Genomic DNA, 20,654 nt, shown 5'->3' on the forward strand with positions numbered 1-20,654 from the left:
TGCTTGTATTGGGGGTTTAAAAATGAAGGAGATACAGCCCCTGCCCTCAAGGGTCTCTCACTCCAAGGAGGTCTAAGCTGCAAACAAGCAGCGCCCAGTAGAGGAATACCTAACCCAATGGGGATCAGGAGGCTCCCAGGAAGGCTGCCTAGAGTAAGTGGCAACAAGTTTGGTATTCAAGCAAGAGAGCAGTTAGCCCTCCATTTGTCAGATGAGGGTGCTGATCTCCAAGCCTTGCTCTCGGGTCCATGATTGGATAGCTTAGCTCTATTGGAAGCCAGGGCTCAGTGTGGTCAATGGATGGGCCTTTCAGAAGGCGGGTTTAGATGGAAAGAGACATTCCTCACTGACTGTCTCTCAGTGTCACCTTCCTATGGGATGACCCCTCCAGCCCTGTTAGGATGATATACCTTTTCTGTCCATTTCCTCTTTCAGGGAGTTGAATTCTGTAAGACTCAGCACTGGGGCTTCTCCCAAGGCCTTCCCCTACTTGAAAGTCAGAGGATAGAGTGCTGGGTGATATGCTAGAAGCAGTGATTATGAAACCCTCCCGGCCCCACATGCTGGGCCACCTTCACACATGCTCTATACTACTTCTCTATCACACAAGCCAAGGAGTCAGTCATTTGGGAGAGAAGTACTTCATTTCCCATATCTATCTGCTCTCTCCTCTTAGATTCTGTAAAGTTATTGGTTATTTGCTACATTTTCTGAGCTTCTGATTCTCCCGGGATCCAGGGAATACATGAGGAAAATGTTACAATCTCTCCCCATTTTGGCCAGTCTTTGGCTTGTTCTTTCCTGTCTTGGATCTTATCCTTCAACCTGCTCTTGGAGATTATGTATTTCTCTGTTCAACCCATCTCTGTTTAACTGATTTAAAAATATATATCAATTTTAAAAAATGTATTTGTATTGATTTTAAAGAGAAAGGAAGGGGGAGAGAGAGATGGGAACAATGATTGGCTGCCTCTTGCACATCCCCTACTGGGGATCGAGCCACAACCCAGGTGTGTGCCCTGACTGGGAATCAAAGGGTGACTTCCTTCCTGGTTCATAGGTTGATGCTCAACCGCTGAGCCTCATTAGCCAGGCAATATAAATCTATTTTACTTTGTTTCATTGTTTTAATCTATTCACTCTAGAAATTTTAATCTCTCTACCTTGTGATATTACTTAAAAAGTAGTTTTAATATGCCAAGGATGATACAACCTTAATTATTCATCTCTTGTTTTTTTAATATTCAGATTTATCCCGCAAGTTAATTTTATTTAACTTTTTATCTTCCTTTATATTTTAGTAATGTGAGAGAAAGAAATTGTTTAATAATAATACTAGAAGAGCTTTCTTTCAACCTGCCTCCATTGATACAACTTTCTTCAGATTTCTAGCCCAGTCTTGAAACTTTATTTCTTAAGATGTACAGTGATTACAAGGATTGCTCATTCAAGATGGGCCATTTTGTATTTGCCCTCCAACCTTCATCTCTCAAGACAGCATTTGGAAGGTGACCAAAGTAGACCTGTAGGTGTGGACAGCCATGGGGAGGTAGTCATTTGTAGGTGCTCTGAAGATGGTGGTATATGGAAATCAACATTAATTTCTAGCAGAATCCCTAGGTGAGGCCAAGATCAGGTAAAACATGTTTGGAAACTCAATATGAACCCCACTTTCCTTAACGTCTTCTCATTGGACATGGCCTTGTGGCCGGAGAGGAGCTGACAGCTTCTCAGGCCTCACACCTATAGTAGTAAACTTAGTCTCCCACGGTGTCTAAAGTTCAGGGTGAGGCTCCAGGGATATTTAACACTGTTCTGTGTAGGATGGGGGGAAACCCTACGGAGTGGGGCAGAGGGTGATAAGTAGAGAAAATTGAAGTCAGTGGAAAGGATCTGGATTTTTTTATATGTAGGACTAGGGTACATAATGAAGAACTTGCCCATTTCTGAAATACTCATTGAGTCCTAAGCTAGTATTTCAGTAGCATGCAGGCTTGTTTTTCAATCTTATTTACCTTTCTCATAAAAACAATGTCAGGTAATAACATCCTGATGAAATGAATGAGCATCCAGGATCACAAAGCTTGCCCATTGCTGTGTAGGCTTAGTTGTTGTGCAATAAGTAGAAAATCTTGCTAAATATCTGTATATTGACCTAGATCAACTATTGTCTTAAGAATTTCCAATAATCTCAATTCCCTCTTAGTTCTATAGCCAGAGTTTTACCACAGTTGCAAGTAAACTGTACTCTAGTTTCTGCCAATATAATTATTTTATCTGTAGGAAAATGTCAGTAGTTCTGACAATTTTAATTCTTGTGTTTACTGACTACATTACCTTCTGAATCATAGGTTCCCCAAGCAAGTCAAACAGGTTAAAAGACAAGTCACACCTACTCTTAATCTTAAATGAGTGTGGGAATGTATCAGCCACTTTCACTGTATTAACTAGTTCATTTCTGGATCCTCATTACTTTACCTATTTTTATTTTTTCCTTTTTGATACAACCCAAATTCTCCCAAGCCCTTTAAGTGTAAAAAACATATAAAGTTACATAGCTAAAAATACTCATGTCCTTCCTTGCCCATCCTTCGAGAATCTGCATGATGAGCTCCCCAAAATATACAGAGTGGAGATAGTAATGACATCTGCCGACCACAGGTTAGGATATGCATCATTCAATCAAGAGAAGAAATAAATATTTTCTGTCGTTGATTTATCCATTTCAGGTGCTGCCCAAATGCATGGGCTTTTCTAGAAGGAACATAAAGAGGACAAGAGTTCAGAGGTACAGAATTATCAGGTCTTAAAATTATCAGAACTTGAGTCCCACCCACCTCATCTCCTTCAAGTTACCTCTGCTCAGACACCTTATAGGAAGTCCTCTCTTGTTTCAGCCATTTTCACCTTTGAATCCAAAGATTCTTCCACATAGTAGTTATTTCACTATTTAGGGACCTCTCTCACTTGTTCTCTAAATTTTCTCTTCTTCACTTCAACACAGAGTTCCTTCAACCCATAATTCATATAGCACACGTTCAAGTCCCCTTTCTCCTTCTTGATTGTTCTTTTCTGGGAAGCTTCTGATATGTAATTATTCCTCTTAAACTCAGATACCTAAAAGTGAGCACAAAAATGATCCCCTGGGCTTGCCTTTGGGGATAGGGATGGGGGGAATTCAAAGAATTTCCCTTAGATTGGACTTGGTTGTGACATTTCTTAGAGCCATGTGACATTTCTGAGGAATGTTAGCACATCTGTTTTCAGTTACAGAATGTATATAAAAGTGAGTCAATCAGAGAAAGTCTTTAGAATTTAAAAATGTCCTCATGGGTTTCTTAAGAATTTAGGATTGTTTGAGAAAATCAACTGACCTGCTAATACTGATAATTTCAGGACATCCTGAGAGAAAGAATAGATACCTGAGCATCTGAAGCATCTCCATTCAAAGAGCATTCATTAAATGCTTCTATGGCTCAGGAACTGTCAGATTTTGGAAATACAAAGATCAATAAAACATGATTTTACCCTTGAGGAACTAACAGACTACTAGGGAAGACAGCAGTAAACAGTCAATTGTAATTCATTGTGACCAGCACATAAAAGTAGAGGGTGGTGGTGGGGGGGGGTTCCTTTGTTCCAGTCTTACATCTCTCAGCATAGTATTCTCTTAGCTTCTGCATATTGCCAACGTTTACGTGAAATGTGTTTTAGACACTGCTGGAAGGGACTCATGTATGTCATTTCATTTATGTAGGTCAACCTCATAGAGGTTGGTCCTATCATGGACCCCATAAAAACAGGGAAAATAGGCAGAGATTGTCAGCCTTTAAAAAATAACTTTTTAAATACTTACAAACATTTCCCTAAGAATAAATGGCTTAGTATGGGGCAAAAATACTGGACCAAGCCCATAAGTATCTGGTGAAGTGTATTTTGTCACTTGTGAAATTGAGAAAATATTGCCTTATTGGTCTACCTTTGTGGGTTTCAAGGATCTGAGGAGGCTCTGTAAGCATTTGAAGAGATAATGCATAAGAAAGAGTTATCATCAGAAATCCTTAGAGTCCTTGGGGTGGAAATACTTCTGTGGGTTACAAGAATTGGATACAGAGTCCCCAAGTGGACTCCTGTCCTTTGTTTACCCTGTCTTCCTTGTCAGCTGCCCCACCCCTTCTTGTAACCCTCCTATTGCTATTAGCAAGTTTGTTCCCAGTATTTACTGGGTAAACTAAACCATTTTACAAGCTAGTTTTGCTTAATTAAAAGAAGTAGCATCTCTTGCCATATTACACCAGATTTAAGACAGCTAATTTAAATTCCTTTTTTTTTCTTCTTTATAGACTTTTATACAAACCTTTGTCAGTTTGGGGAGTTATTTGAATACCACGCCCTTCTTCAAAATGAATAACAGTGACATCTATTCAACCTCCCCTTCATTCCTTCCATTCAAGCTCTAATGCACTGGGAAGGGAAATAATCCTAGCATTTGTTAAATAAATGCAGGCAGTGTCTTGAATCATGGCGGTTGGCCATTTTCTAGATAAGTCCTTGCAGTCTGAAGCCAAACAGGTGTGCACTGTGGTAATTCAGCTGCATAAAACTCATAAATGTAGTTTACTGAGGTGAGGGTGGAAGCTCGTTGGCGTGGTTTTCCTACCCAACAAACAGCGTCTCAGCAGGTCATGACTGACTTCCTTGGAGTATGTTCATGGTGACCCATTCTGCAGTGAATCACAGATTAGCCTTCAGGTGCGGGAGCCCACACCTCCCTGCTCCTGGAGCAGCTGGATTTATTTATTTCTTTGGGGGGAATGATCCATTTCGGGCTCGGGGCGGGGGGCGCAGCGGAGGCGGAGATCCTCCGGTGTCCTGGCTCCTTGGTCTCGGCTTCCACCCAGGTCCCCGCTGCTCCCTTTCCCACGAGGCCCCGCTCTGCTCCCCCAGGAGTGTCCGCGGGTGGGGAGGGGTCCCCGCAGCCCACCCCCTCCCAGCGCCAGGCTGGGAGGCACACAAAGGTGTCCCGCTCAAGTGGGGCAGGAGGCCAGTTTTGTAAAAGTGCTTGTAAGTTTCCTTTTGGGGAGGAGGGGGAGCAAAAGAGGAGCTTTTTCCATGGGAGTTCTTTTCCTTGTATGAACATACCAAAAGGAAACTCAACACTGGGCATGTTCGGATGTTGAATGGTTTCCTGATAAGCAACAGCCTCCCGGAACCAAAGACTTAAAATAGCCGTCTTCCCCGACCCCCCCGCGGGCGCTGCAAATGGTATCTGCCAAAGAGATGACAAAGTACCTTGGACCGAATCGCACACAGACAGCATTTGGAGCAGAACGCAGGGCCCAACTCTTGTACTTACTGTGCAGAGCCGGCGAGGCTGCCCAGGAGGGGGCAGACCCGAGAGGAAATAAGTTTCCTGAACCCCGGAGAAATGGCTGTGTGTGCATGAAAGGCTGGGGCGGCACAGCTCCGAGTTGTTGCCGAGATCCCAGGTCGCAGCACGCTCCTCTGCAGGGAGTGAGTAGGTCGCGGGGAGCTTCCCCTCTCCCCTCCTCGTTTTGATCCTATAGCCTTGAACCCGCAGTGGATTCAAGAAAGGAATGGATATGTCTGACCCCAATTTTTGGACTGTGCTCTCAAACTTTACTTTGCCTCATTTGAGGAGTGGGAACAGGCTGCGGCGAACACAAAGGTAAAAACGCGGGGGTCCTTGGCCAGGAGAGGGAATGCGTTATTGGGTGACAGTTTGAAAAGTTAATACCCTGCCCACGGGGGGCAATGTTTCAGGTATTCTCTCCTCGTGGATTTCGGGGGGGATCCTGATGAATGCACTTCTCGGGGTTCTTTGAAAATGTGGATGGCATGAGGTTGAATTGTGAGTGGTGGGGAGAGAAAGGGAAGGGGGAGAAGAGACTTTGAGTCTATCTCTTTGATCTGATCATGTTTGTCCATTTCATCCACCCAGACATCAGGGCTTCTGCTTCTCTTTGGAGAGCCTTTCAGGTGCCCCTTCTATTAAATATTTGACCTTTATAAGATGCACATGTACTATACAAAGATAGTTCAGGTTATCCTGTTTTGAATTGTCTGCTTAAAGAGACAGGTCTGTATAACTTTGCCATTTGTTTTTTGTGTTGTTTTTTTTTAATACGGGGCTGGCCTTTTCATTTGATAACATATAGTTGATAGAATAGGTGAGAGGGAAAAAGACTTAATAAAAAGCAAGATGAAGCTCATGCCATAAGTGAAAGGCAGGTTGGAGTTGGTTGCTGACACTTGGATTGAGAGAGCGTGATTTTAAAGGAGCCATTCCTCCTCTCTCCCAGTTCGTGTCTAGCACAGAAAGGGGCATTATTGTGGTTTGGGGGGAGCACACCCTCTGAGTTGTGTAAATACAGGCTCTTTGTTTTTCTTCAAAACTTGCCTTGCGCATACACGTGAACATGCATGGGAGCAATGGTGCAGTCGGATCAACAGGATGCAGGCTATCAGATCTGGAGCTTCATTATCTTTGTTCTGCAGTGTTTAAAGAACACACCAAAAAGTGGTTCGTTCTGTCTGGTTATGCCTGTGACCTTTTGTAGCATAAATGCAGATAGTTAATACTTTGGAGAACTTAGTTGTTTGTTTTATTTTTAAATTTCCCCATGGTATTTTGTACATTTCAGAAGCATCTAGAATCTCACATAGATGCTATTTATACATATGCATATACAGTATATTGATCAAGCCAAACGCAAGCGTGCGTCTGTGTGTGTGTAAGAGAGAGAGATCCTTAGGTCAAACTTACCTTCTAATGCAGCTTGAACAGTGTTGGTACCACTAAGCCATGTTAGATTCTAAAGTGGTGCCTTTTAAACAGGGTGACTATGTTCTTCTCATTATAGTTATGTTCAGGGACACTCTTGGGATTGGTCATTTTTGTTCAAGCTGTGTCATCCATGCACCAACCCCCCCAAACAACGAATCAGTTGAAGAGAATCACGCTGTACACGAACAAGGCCACTACTCCTCGAGACAGTAAACCTTGTAACTTCTTACCTTTTCCGTTTGCCAGGAGCCCTTACTACGTGTAAGTGGTGTAGTCCTGGCTGTGAGGCAGGCTCTCCTCTCTCCGCAACCAGTTCTCCCAGAGATAAGTCTGCACTGGCATCCGGCCTGTGTGTGTAAACCTGAAAAGCAGTTGGCGCCTTTCTTCCTTCTACCTACCTGTTGATAGTATTATTGACAGTCAAATGCATGAGGAATTCTCAGGCTGGTCTTATCTCAGCTTTAGGGAAATATTTCTCCGGTCCAGAACACTCCAATTCAGACAGCTCATGCTGGCAGGGAGCCTGGGTTTGAAAGTCACCTGGGTTCTTTCCAGCAAAACGGGAGAGTGGGGATTGGGGGGTGGAGGGGCGGGCTGTCTCCACTCCCCTTTCTGCAGTTGAGGGGGAAGGGGATTTTCTTTTCTACCTTCCAACAGTAGTGGTTGTCACAGCCTGTTTGTGACCGGGGTTTTCTAAGATTCACAGTCTGGAAATATGTGTCCTGAAGATCATCTGTACGTATCTCTACTTATTGTTGGTCTCCAAAGGCCAGCATTGCTTTATATTTATTATGTAGATTCAGAAAGATGCAGGCAGATGTCCTCTTCCCCAGGGCAGTGTGTGTAGCTGTTGCATTCCCTTATGATACAGTGATCAATTCCGGCGCGGTGACCTTCCCTAAGGACATGGAGCATATGCTTACAGTGTGACTCTTTCCCTTCCGTGACCTCCCTTAACTGCTCTAAGTCCTGTGTCGTCTCCAAGGCCCACATGAACCCTGCTCCTGATGTGGCTGATCAGATTCCCGGAGGCTGCCCTTTCAAAAGGACCTTTCCATGCCCAAGGTGTCTTTTCCTTCTCCAGCTTCCCGGAGGGCATGCCTGTGTCCGGGGGAGGATGCCTTGCCCTTGCCCTTGCCCGCAGTTGGATGTGCGTTATTCCTTGGCATATCTCTCCTGCCCAAACCTAGCTTCTTTTCTGCACATGCACTGACTTTCATTCATTTTGCATATTTTATCCCAGGGACTTATTCTGATTAACATTGTAATTTAGAGGGCTTCATCTTAACCTTTTCTTTAATATCAGTGTCTGTGTCTATCAAAGAGTGTAATCTGGCATTGAGCCTCTGAATGAGCATCTTAGAGCTTCTAGGGACAGGATGCGTGTACCACTTACCTTAGAAAAGAGAGCTTGAATGGGTTCAGACTCTTTCCTTAAATCTGTGTTTGGAAGGAATTGCCATCATGGAAGACCTTTGGTTTGCTCCATCGCTTCCGCCTGGCCAGTTCAGCATGACACTGGTTTGTTGGCTTGTCCTCTCACAGGAAAACTTTAAAGGTCTCTCTTCCACCTCAGCGCCCCACCTGGGCCTATAACTCCCTGGATTCTTGGGGAAAGATGCCTACAGACTTACTCCCAGGCTTAGACTCTTGAACGTAAAGCCTGGGTTCCTGTGCTGTGTCCCAAAGGTGATATATTGTTCGCATCATTATTTTCTGTCTTGACCTTGGCAGACATTGGTGACTTTGCTGTTTTTGTTCTAAAGCTCACATGCTCCATTGGAAACAGTTTCTTCTTTTTTATGACTGGCTTTGCACTTCTCTCCCCCTCTCTTTTCCTCAAGGCAGTCACCATGCAACCATTTATTTACCTGCTGCTTTGAGGGACAGAAATCTAGGCTGAATGGATAGATTATTTTAACCAAAATGTATTATTTTAAACTGAAGTAATAATTGCATGCTTTAGAGACTGTAAATTTCATAGGTCTGTGATAGTCCATTCACTTGAAGAACCCATCACATCTTAGAATGGAAAAGAGTTTGCCTGCTTTATTTATGTTACCACGTATGTTTATAACATCTTTTCCCGTTGGATTCAAAATGTTGTGGGAAAGGGATCGAGCTTCTTTTCCTTATTATCTCTCTATGTCACACCATAAAGAAAGGGCTACCACTGATTTCTAAATGCTGCTGCTCCCGATGAGGTTCACCTTTGCTAAAGTACAGTCTGGTGAATCTAGGAGATGCTTGATTTTTAATTTTAATTGTCAGAAATCTGCATGTTCTCATTGGGCGTAAGTGATAACCTTCAAACCTCAATGACCTAAATCAGTAAAACCCTTATCCATGCCTATGGGCAGTGTGACTCAGTAAATAACTTTGAGCAAGTTTCCAAATATATGTTTCTGAGAACCCATGGGATAAAAGTCTTTTTTGGTTTTTTTTCTTTTTTGCTGAATTCACATTACTCAGCAGTTGCTATGAACAGCAGGTATATTCAGGGATCTTCAATTAACTGCTGTAGTTGTCAGAATGCATTGCATTTTTATGTACACTGCATCTTCCCTTCACTAACATCTGTAGAGTTTGTTTTGTAAGTTTTTCTTTTTGTTTTGCTCATGAATATATGTCTTTAAAAAGTATGGCAAATAGACTTCTCTCCTGACCTGACATGTCAAGTCTTAGTGAACTTGTACTCACCCCTTTTATGAAAAGCCCAGGTAAACCCATATTTCTTGAGCATCTATTATGTGCCTGGGCACTGTGACCCAAAGCTGCCTTCAGTGAAAATATGCAAATGAATCATTTGCAAACTAGACTACAGAGACGTATTTACAAGGTACCCATAAACCATAGGAGTGGTCAATAGGTAAGACAGACTTTGGTCTCAAGGAGATACACCACATGGAACAAGCAACACCTCAGGGTCACAGGATAGGTTGGTATTTATCAGATAAGGACTGGGCCTTTCAAAGGGGTGAAAGAAATAATGTGTCCAAAGGCATGGTGGCCTTGGCAACACGAAGTTCAAGGGACTATACAGTATTGCTGGAGCATAAAGAACCAGAAGCATAATTCAGTCTTACTGAAGCGTGAAGTTTGAGGTGGTAATATAACGTAGCATAAGGGTTAAGGGGGTTGATCTGAAGCCACTTCACCTGGGTTTGAATGATATGGGTAAGCTAATGTCTTTGGACTTCAGTTGCTCCATCTATAAAATAGGGACAAGTAAATTACTTATCCCATAAGATTGTTCTAAAGATTAAAATGTGTTCATAGGTATCAAATGCCCAATGCAATGACTGGCATATAAAAACTCTCAATAAATTCTAACTATTAATATTGTTACTCTCGGTGCAACAAGGAGATGAGTGGTGGGCAAGGAGGCTGAGGAGAGTTGAAACACTTGGTATTTGTGGGAGCTTGTCCTTTATCCTTGGGAGAGAGACATGTCTAGCTGCACTGAGAGCTTAAGTCTGGTAGTGGAGGGTGAGACCTAGAAACCAGTTAATAAGTTATTGCTGTAGCCCATATAAAGGGTTCTGCAGGCCTGAGCAAAGGATATGGTGAGATTATGCCTCTGAGAGATACTAAAGATATAAAATTGACAGAAGTTGATGAGCCATTGGCTCTGAGGGATGAAGAAAGATTTCACAATGGCCCTGGGATTTTTGACTTGAGGAACCAGGGAGATGGAGCAACCAGCTATCTATGTAAATAGATACATAGGAGGGGAAGCCGTAAGAACTTGTACTGGCCCCTTTCATCCTCAGAAGCGCAGTTAATCCACATTATTGAGCACCTGTTGTGTGCCGATTACCATGGTGTGTTGATTCCTTCATTCAGCTAATATCTGTAGCACCAATGCCCGGCGCTGGGCAAAGGACATAGTAATGAACCAGACAGAGTGCTTGGGTTGCACAAATGAACAAACATCTAAGTAAGTCAGTTTCCAAATGGTGGTCAGTATTTGAAGGCAATAAGAGCTGAGAACTAACAGTGTGGGAGGCTCCTTTAGATAATGTGGCCAGGGAACGCCTTTGAGGAGGTAATATTTAAGGGGAGACTGCCTTTGAGGAGGTAATATTTAAGGGGAGACTGGAAGGATGAGAAAGAGCTGTCTGTGGGAAGAGTTTGGGGGCAGGCATCTGAGAATACTCAAGCCTCTGAGGCAGGAAAGAAAGAGCCCCGGGCAGGCAGTTGGATGTGCTGGTCCAGGCACTCCAGGAGGCTGGACCAGAAATAATAGACTTGGGAGTCATCATTAGGACTGTCTGAGACATACGTCAGATTAATCTGTGGGAGAACTAGAGATGCCCCACTTAAGGACTGGGCGGAGATGCAGGTAGGCACAGAAAGACGACTGGGAGGAGAGTCCTGTAGAAAGGAAGGAAGCCAGCAGTGTTCTCACCAAGAGTCCAAGAGGAGAATTGTCAACACTCACTCCACAGGGAGATGAGCACATGCACCCTATCTGACAACTGGGAAGTTAGGATGACTTCAGCGAGAACACCAGCAGCAGCAATGGGGTGGGCTTGGGGTGGTAACGAGCCAGAAAACAGGAGTGAAGTGCGGAATGGAGATCATGGCTGGTAACCACTCTCTGTGGGTAGTTAAATGCAGCACTGACACGTCATTGTGTCCTACAGCCTCTGCATATTCACAGCTGGCCGGGCGGCCCTCTTCCCTGAATCATATCCCCTTACTCACTGCTGCTCACTTGCTTCATCGCCCAAATAGGCTATGACAGTTTTCCTTCTCACCTCCTGTCTGGAAGCTCCAATTGTTTCCACAGCCTGATGAGTATCTGCTTTCTCATGTGTTTACGGTTGAAGTTTCTCTTTCTCTAAAGCCCTGCCTCTGAGCTTCTCTGGCCTCCACCCACCGCCACTCTGTCTCCTCCCCAGCCCGGGCAGCGTACCCTGCCTGCCCCTCCAGCCTCTTCCACAGGTGGCTGAAGCTGCAGCCCTCGCTGCCCCTCCTCTCATCCCCTCCACGCCTGACCTGCAGGCTCTGCCCCTCCCCGAGTCTCTGTGCCCATTTGCTCCCACTCCTTGCTTTGCCCAGGCCTGTTTCATGCAGTTCCTTTCATCCTTTTCCTTTTTTCATGCCCCGGACTGTACTTTCCATGGGCTCGCCCTTTAATCCTTGTGTCACAGTCCCGGCCCACTCCAGAGCAGGGTGTCTTCCCAGACTCTGTGCGCCGCAAACTATTGAAGCTCAGGTACAAAGGACCCGCGCAGGCAAATGCACATTTTGAAAGTGTTGCTTTTAGCCTCTAGTGTGCAGCTTACAAGAGATTACAGATTGTTTTGCCCCTTGACTATGTAGGTCTTTTGTGGGGACAAGGGAGGCAAAAAGGAAGGGAGGAGGAATGAGAGATAATGATAGATAGACGGAGAGAGAAAAAGAGAGAGAGGTGAGAGTGCAAAAAGTAGATTTCAAAAGTTTGTTAAATACATCTCATATGCCCCATGACAGGCCTGGGCTATTCATTGCTCTAATTTGTCAAACCTGGGGTGGGGGGATAGGGGGGCGTGTCAGTGAGTTCACAGTGAGTGGGTGGAACATTGTATGCTTGTATGGCTTTGCTTGCTTCTCTTTACACATCTATCCTGGTATCAGAAGCCTAAGTAATTCTTTTGAAACAGGGGAACCGTAAGCCTTAAGATAGAGACCATCTGCCTCTGGACTGAAACTGACAGGTGTTGGCAGTGAGAAGTCATTTGAGCCCCTGTGTGAAGAAGGAGATGGCCCCTAGAGGGGAAGCTTGGCATAGGACTCCTGAATAATTTGGGAGATTCTTCCTTGTGTTGGTTGAAAAGGAAATAGGCTGGTGTCTCAGGGAGATTAAGACTGGAGGCCCTGAACCTCCACATCCCCCAAACACACCCATCTCCAGTGTGGGTGAGCACCCACCAAGCTATTTAGTCTGAGCTGTCTTTACTACCTTCAGCCTAGTCATTTGGGAGTGACATCATGGTAACTGAGTAATCCCTTTGAAAGTTAAGTAGTTGAGACAAGATATTAAAATGGTCCTGGGGCTACCTGGATGAAAGTAGTAGGCACAGGATGTGATTAATATCATTTATTAAAAGCAAAGTCACTCTCAAGCAGTAGAAGTCCTAAGTCCTGGCTGTGGAGTAGCAAATTTGGTTTTTGTGATAAGGGGCACATTGTGTAACCAGAGATCTCTAAGTAAGAGTTCATGTGGTTGTTAATACTTGCAGTCCTGGCGCTTTATTCTCCTTTTCTCTATCTTGGTAATTAGGAAAGTTCCCTTGTGAACTTGGCTGTAAATTCTGAAAATGTTGACCTTAAACCTGACTAACAGAATGAGAGGACCTATGGGAGTTTTAGCTACACTAATGGCTATTGGACATGCTTATTAGAGGAGGTAATTATGCCAATATCAAACTGAAGCATCATGTTGTTTTGTTTTAAAGAGAAAAGGCCCAAGGAGGGAATTTAGGCTTTGATCTGCTTTTGAAGGTAAAATAGATTGGTAAGAAGAATAGACCATCATTAATGTTTATCTCTTATCTTAAGTTCCCCCGTTGCTTGCTTTATTATAAAATCCTGGGACTTTCTCCATCCCGCTGATCTTGAGGTTTTACATTTGTTAGAGTTGGGGGTCTCTTAGGAAACTGTAGTTGCAGGCAAAAGTAAGGGCAAAGTCCAGAGCTTGACTTACGGTAGGGCCACCACCATGTGCGTTCTGAAGTTCTCAAATAGCTTTTAGCTCTTGGCAGGTGAGAACAAGCTCCATGTCCCTGGAACTTTCAAACCTGACAGGAAGTTCCCATTGCAGGTATCTCTGGGAGGGTGATGTCTTAGGTTCTGAGTGAATCACATGGGCGGAGGGAATGAAGAACTAATGAAACCTGCTGGCGTCTCCTAGGGTCACAGAATCAGAGGGAAGAAATCTGAGGCGAGTCACCAGGCTCATCTTGCCTGATGAATGAGGAGTTGCTGAAGCTGTCTTTGCTGTGCTTTATTCTAATTTTAAACATTGCAGTGCATGTTGATGTCTCAGGACCCCGACTTTGACCTTACCGCATTTCTCTCGTGGGATTCTCTATTAGAATATTCTAGCCACTGCCGGGTTTCTTAGCTCCTCAATCTAAAGAAAATCACTGAATCTGTAGCTTGCATAAAACGCACCTATCTCCCTTTCACCTTCATATCTTTTAAAATGTTATATGGTGGGTATCTTTAAATTAGAATTTATAATTATACATGTGTTCTTTTTACGGATGTGTGGAGGGGTTAAGGGAAAAAAGTATGTTTGTCATGGGAAAAACTACAGCTGAATAAAGCACTCTAGGAAATATGGTAAATGAAACCTTTGTTGCCGTAAAACAATAGCTATTAAGGGACTATTATGTAATGTTATTTCTTACGTCTGATCTGGAATGGCTTGTTGATCTTGGAACTCGAGATATAATTCCTGTAAAAATACTACTTTCGCTTGGCTTATCTCAAGATTTTTGATACAGAATCAAAGACTTCCAAGTATATTACCTAGGTTAGGCACCTAGCACTGGGAATAGATTTTTTTTTTTTTTGCATGGAGGGTTAGTGTTATCCATTTGTCATTCTCCATTCTCGTACCCATTCAATTAACACAAATTATTTGCCAATCCAAAAATTAGTCCATTGTAAAATTGACCTATGCCTGCTCATCCACTCCAAAGGGCCAGGCAGGTGGCAAAATACTAGTAGCTGATTGGCACACTCACCAGACTTGGCAGGGTGAATGGATGAATATGAATTTACATTTTTCATAAATGATAGGTCCTTTAGCAATGGAATTTTTAAAAATCTTTGATCTCAAATGTCCATAGTGGCCAGTGGTGGGGGCAGGTAGAGTATAAGATAGTTCAGGGTACTTTAGGTCCTAGTTCCTGGTATGCATTCTGCAAAATGAGCTTTACGCTTATGAATTATAATTCCCTGTATGTTTTAGGATTTGATGTCAGGGGTTAGGTGTTGGTACCACAAAGTTAGTAAGGAATAAGAGTTGCCATATTTTTACTGTGTGAACTTTGTCCGTGGCAGTCTTTCTCAATATATGTCTTCTTCCTGTCAGTTTCAGATAAGCTAGCCTTGGAAATCTGGGACTTTTAAGGTGAAAAGTTAGGAGTGGTTTTGAAAAGCCTTCTTACCATAGGAATCGGGCACAAGATCCGAGCGCTGCTCTCCTCAGTCCAGTTCTTGGATCTTAGTGTCTTTTATGTCATGTGACCAACAGGGCCATTGTCAAGACGCCCTTGTGAGAGGTAGACTTCAGTTTTCTTTGCAATTGTGATTGATTAGTTATCATTTGATGGCTTCTTAAAGGAAACTCTTTAGACAAGAGAAATTGTGGTTTGTTTTACCTTTTGAGTATTAACCTTGCAATCAGTCTACCATCTCACAGCAAACCTTTTGGAGGTCAAAAAGTACAGATAATTGAGCTGGTTAAATACTCATATGAAGCAGCTTTTTTATGCCATTCCTAGGAAATGCAAACATTCCATGGAGTGGGTGCCAGGTTAAAAATCCATGAAGAGCCCTAACCGGTTTGGCTCAGTGGCTAGAGCGTCGGCCTGCGGAATCAAGGGTCCCAGGTTCGATTCCGGTCAAGGGCATGTACCTTGGTTGTGGGCACATCCCCAGTGGGGAGTGTGCAGGAGGCAGCTGATCAATGTTTCTCTCTCTCATCGATGTTTCTAACTCTCTATCCCTCTCCCTTCCTCTCTGTAAAAAAATCAATAAAATATATTTAAAAAAAATCCATGAAGAAAAGGGTCTGACTTTTGGCACTGAGAGATATATTCAAAAATGTTGTGTTCAAGCCAGAGTAAATATATGTGCCCTTTACTCTTTCTTTCAGTTAGCAGAAGTCACTTCTAAACACTTATTTTGGCATTAAGGAAGCTCGTCATGACCTATTGTTCCAGAAAGATTATAGTTCTCATTTTAAGCCAGTTTTCTAGTTCCCATGTGAGCCGCATGCCCAGCCTGGACCAGAGGAAATAAGCTTCGCCTTTCAAACCTTCCATTCTTTTAGGTGTGTCCAGCAGGCAGTGGCTTGTAGCTGTTCCTTCAGCCACTTAACAGGTTTGATTTCAAATCTCTTTCCTAAGAAACTAACATGTTTGGAGGGGATTCATGGCCCAGCATTTATGGATTTTGTCGGGAAGTTCCAGGTGTGTATCTATCTTAAACTCTATGCTAAGGCCTACGGGACTACAATGATTTTGGTTTTGTTTCGCTTTGGTTTGGTTTTGCCTTCACTTCGTAGCATTTCTTAAGATGCCTTAGGGATCGGATTGGGAGGGGATAGCCCCCAGTCCTGAAGGCCAGGTAGCTCCTCTTCCAATTCCTTTTCTTTGGTTGCCTTACAGGCACTGAAGGGGAGTCAAATGGTTACAAACTGGGCCAAAAGGGAGAGAAAACATGAGCCAAGATCTGGGGGTTTAACCTCAGAAACAGGAGAAGTTGGTTAAAGATCCTTGGAGGGGTTATATATGAGTTACACACCTCTGTGTGACCCTTTTCCGGCTTCGTGGCTTGTGGTGGAACTTGAATCACCTTCTGAAACCTGGTAGCCTAATAACCTAGTTTGACTATATTTGACTTGTGTGGACAAGGTCTGGGAATTTATTGAATCATCTTATTTATTCATTTACGTACCAAATATTTATCAAGTACCTTTTATGTGACCAGAGCTATGATTATCACCTGGGCAAGACAGATATGTATGGCATGATCCTTTTCTTCAAGTAGCTCAGTCTAATAGGTTTAGAAAGCAACAGAGACAGAATTACAATAATGTGTAATAACCGGTAATTCTACCAGTATCAGCAGAGAAGGAGGTAGAAGGACAATATCTATTGAGGCAGTTTGGTGTATGTTGCCTCATTTACTCCTATCTATAGTATCTGTGATACAGATGGAAAACTGAGGCACAGAGAAATTAATTGTCTCCAGATCTCACTAGTAGTAAGTGGTAAATCTGGATTTAAAAACAAAACAAAAACTTTAGTATCCTGTCTCCAAAGGAAATAGAGCTCCAACAATATTCTAATTATTAAAAGTCATATTTGTAAAGTAAGATTTTAGTCTCTTAATTCTTATAGTACAGTAGCCTCCTGGCAATTCAAGGATAATTTTTACCTTTGCTATAGAAATGCCCCCACTGTCTGAGGGAAGAGGGTGACAAATAGAATTGGGTTTACTTCATTTTAAAGTTGCCACCTGCTGATTCTCTTTCCCATTAATGGAAATTGCATATGTTTTCTCCTATAATTCTCTCATCTTAAAGCATCACAGTTTATAATAGTATTTGAGTGGGCTTGTGCTTTTAAAATTGAGGTTTTACTTACAGTGGAGCTCTGAACAGCTGGTATCTTACAGGCCTGCTGAATGAATAGCACCCCACAGCACACACACTTTTTCTGAGATTTCCCTGTGTTTATTATAAAACCCCGTGCATTCACATGAGAGTATATATATTATGCACACATCTCAAAACCCTGATCTTGTAATAGTGCATGCAGGTCATTTCGTAGAAGGGCTAACAGTTCTTGCATCTTAGATGGCATTGTAGTGTGATTGCCAGAACAGATCTGTTGGGAGATTTTAGAGATGAATTACTTACAGGCAGGCTCCTTCTTTACCTTTTAAAAATATAATAATTCCTGTTGAGTTATGTTAATGTTAACTAAGTTTTTAAAGGGGTGAGTTGGTGGCACTTAAATATATCTTTTCCTTTGGGAAAATCATTATAGAGAACTAAGAAATAATTGCTTTGTTATGCACAAAACAATTGTATGAGAAGCAAGTATACATAATATACAATATGCAAAATGGCACAAGCATTGTGTACAGAATTCCCTACTCTACAGAGACCCTTCACAGGCCATCTCTTGGCTCTTAGTGGTACAATATGTGAGCTGCTTGCTAAAGTGAAAGAAGTCTTCCTTTCAGGTGCTTTTTAAATGTTAAAGAGGTGTTTTTCATGGCCACTAATCCAGGCCCCAGACTTCTTCACATTCCTGCTAATGAGGGTTTATCACTTCTGTTTACTCACGTTAGAAAAAGGAAGTCCAGGCAACTAGGTCTGCTTTATTTTCTAAATATAGTTAATGAGATATAATTTACATACACAGTAAAACCTTCCTTTTTAGGTGTGCAGTCTTATGAATTCTGGCAAATACAGTCATATGACTATCATTACAATTAAGATACAGAATGTTTGTGTCACCTCAAAAAGTTTCAGTTGTTTTTGTTTGATAATCTAATATATTATTAGAATAATATGTTTCATTTTGCTCACTCCTGGTCCCCCTTTTTTAAAAAAATTAGAAGAATATGTTTTATTTTGCTCACTCCTGGTCCCCCTTTTTTTAAAAAAATTAGTTCCATATTCATTAAGAATTGATTTTTTTACCTAGTGTCCTTTTTCTGTCCCAGGATCCCAGCTAGGATACCTTGTTACACTGTGTTCATCCTTTTTAAAAAGCAGTTTGATTAGGAAGATGATTAACACATAGTTTGATTACATGGTTGATAATGTCAAGTGGGTACCTGGGAAATGCATCAGACTGAGATATTTGAAAGAAAAGCACAAACTACATCAATTGTGTGGCCCATCATTAATATATAATAGCCCCTTTGATGCTACATAGGTGAAGAAGTTATAAGACAACAGATCAACAAATTTGACTAGCAGAAAATTGTTAAAAATAATTTGGAGTTGTTTATTGGTGAAGGAAACGGGGCCATGAAGTGGAAGATTTGGAAGACAGAGTTGAAAACATAGATTATGGTTGTTGGAAAATGAATATAGAGTGCTGGAAGGAATCTTGGAGTTTTAAATGCAAGTGAAGACAGAACAAAACATGCGTTTTACAAAAGATAAATGCACGATACCTTATTTGCTTTATAAAATAATTTGTTGTTGTTGTTAATCCTCACCCAAGGATATTTCTCCCATTGATTTATAGAGAGAGTTGAAGGGAGGGAGGTAGAAACAGCGATGTGAGAGAGACACATGGATTGGTTGCCTCCCCATGTGCCCCAACTGGGACTGGGGATCAAACCTGCAACCCAGGTATGTGCCCTTGACTGGGAATCAAACCTGAGACCCTTTGGTTGCGTGGGTCAGCACTCTAATCACTGAGCAACACTGGCCAGGGCACTTTGTAAAAATAATTTATCATGACTTTCCACTATTTTTATTATATTTTAATTTCAGTGAAATGTAGATCGCTTTTAAAATAAAATTAACCTTAAAACATGCTCAAGAATGGAGAAAATATAACAACCATAAAGAAAAAAAACACCCAAAGTCTAGAACTCAAGCATAACCACTATTAAAAATGTGGGGTTATCCTTCCAAGGTTTTTATCTGGGCACCTTTATGCACAAAACTCATATTTTATTGTACCTCCTGTTTTATGAGCTGCTTTTTTTCCTTAAAGAGATTCTTTAAATACCTAGCTTTACAATAGTATAATTTCCAGAAAATTTGAAAACTATCTGTAATATACAAGAAGGTATAGGACGTTTACCTGTAAAGTTGTGGGGAAGCATTCACACCTGTGCTCTGAGAGCCACTGAACCAATGCATGACCTCACCTGTCATGGGAGTGGCCACAGCCAGCTCACTGGTTAGCATTGAGGGCGAGGCCGTTGGCACTAGCGATGTCGCCTTGGATGGTCTCACATTCTAGGCCTTGTTTTTCTCCACCTGTATTCAAATCACTCTTGAAAGGTTCCCTTTAAAAATACTATTGCTAACTTAGAGAGATTCCAATTACCATCTCCCCACGGGTTTAAATGTTAAACCTCAAGATCTAAACTTTATCCCTTATGTATATGAGCAGGTTTGCCAGATGGCGGGCCAATTAATATATTTTTGCAAGGTGTAGAAATATTTTTTTCTCCATTGGGGAACAATGAATCCATCTGCTCCACATCTTCCTTTCCCTGGTGTCCTTTGGGAAAAATCATCATTTAATTTTCATAAGTAATGTGCAGCTCTCTAAGTGATACTTTCTGCTTTTTAAGGGAGCTGGTTTTAATAGTTGAAACTTCTTATTACTCTAAGGATTAAAAAAAATACCCTATGTTATATATTAAGATATGTGGGCATCTAAGTTTCATCCAGAATATTATTTTTGAACATTGGGCATACAGAATCATGGGTTAAAAACTGATTCATAGAAGGCTTAACTTGGAAGAGACTTTCAGAAACATCTAGTTGAACCCCCTTATTGTAAGATGAGGAAATTAATGTTTAGGTACCAAAGTTTCAAGCTGGCAAACAACTTGGAACCTGGATGAACTTGGAACCTGGTTTTCAGGTTCCAAATGAGGACAACGCTGGTGAAAATAAACCTTTGATCTCTCAAGGGGAATAAAAGGAATGAGAACCTTGGATAAGGTTCACACACGTATTTATTGCTTATTCTCCCTTGAGTTTCAGGTACTGAACTCTACCCATTACCCCTGTAGTTTCTTTTCATAGTCAAGTGGCATTTCAGATCAGAGGGTAATCAGTTGTCTATGTGGTGCCTCCAATTCTGCTAAAGTTCCTGAAGGACAAGTGACACATCCTTTATTTTTAAATGTTTTCATTATTAATTTTAAAGAGAGAAGAAGGAAGAGGGAGAGAGAGAAATATGTATCTGAGAGGGTCACATTGATCGGTTGCCTCCTGTAGGCCCCCCACTGGGCATCTAGCCCATAACAAGGTATGTGCCCTGACTGGGAATTGAACTGGCGACCTCTCAGTGCATGGGATGATGCTCAACCAACTGAGCCACACTGTCCAGGGTGCCACATCCTTTAT

General features: G+C 42.2%; 1 protein-coding gene across 8 annotated transcripts in view; it reads left to right on the top strand.

Annotated features, from left to right (window-relative positions):
* MAST4 (microtubule associated serine/threonine kinase family member 4) overlaps positions 1 to 20,654 on the top strand; it is a 464,303-nt gene that overhangs the window by 308,818 nt on the left and 134,831 nt on the right. For 3 of the 8 annotated variants that reach the window (XM_005857965.2, XM_014549240.1, XM_014549242.1), the window contains exon 1: positions 5,315 to 5,689. The exons of the other annotated variants lie outside the window; for them this stretch is intronic. In XM_005857965.2, coding sequence (XP_005858027.1) covers positions 5,598 to 5,689 — 92 coding nt within the window. In that variant the 5' untranslated portion in view covers positions 5,315 to 5,597. Of the gene's footprint in view, positions 1 to 5,314; positions 5,690 to 20,654 lie in introns of those variants that run through there. 8 annotated transcript variants of the gene reach the window in all.

This window comes from Myotis brandtii, unplaced genomic scaffold (genome assembly GCF_000412655.1).
Source record: "Myotis brandtii unplaced genomic scaffold, ASM41265v1 scaffold115, whole genome shotgun sequence".
Classification (NCBI taxonomy): Eukaryota; Metazoa; Chordata; class Mammalia; order Chiroptera; family Vespertilionidae; genus Myotis; species Myotis brandtii.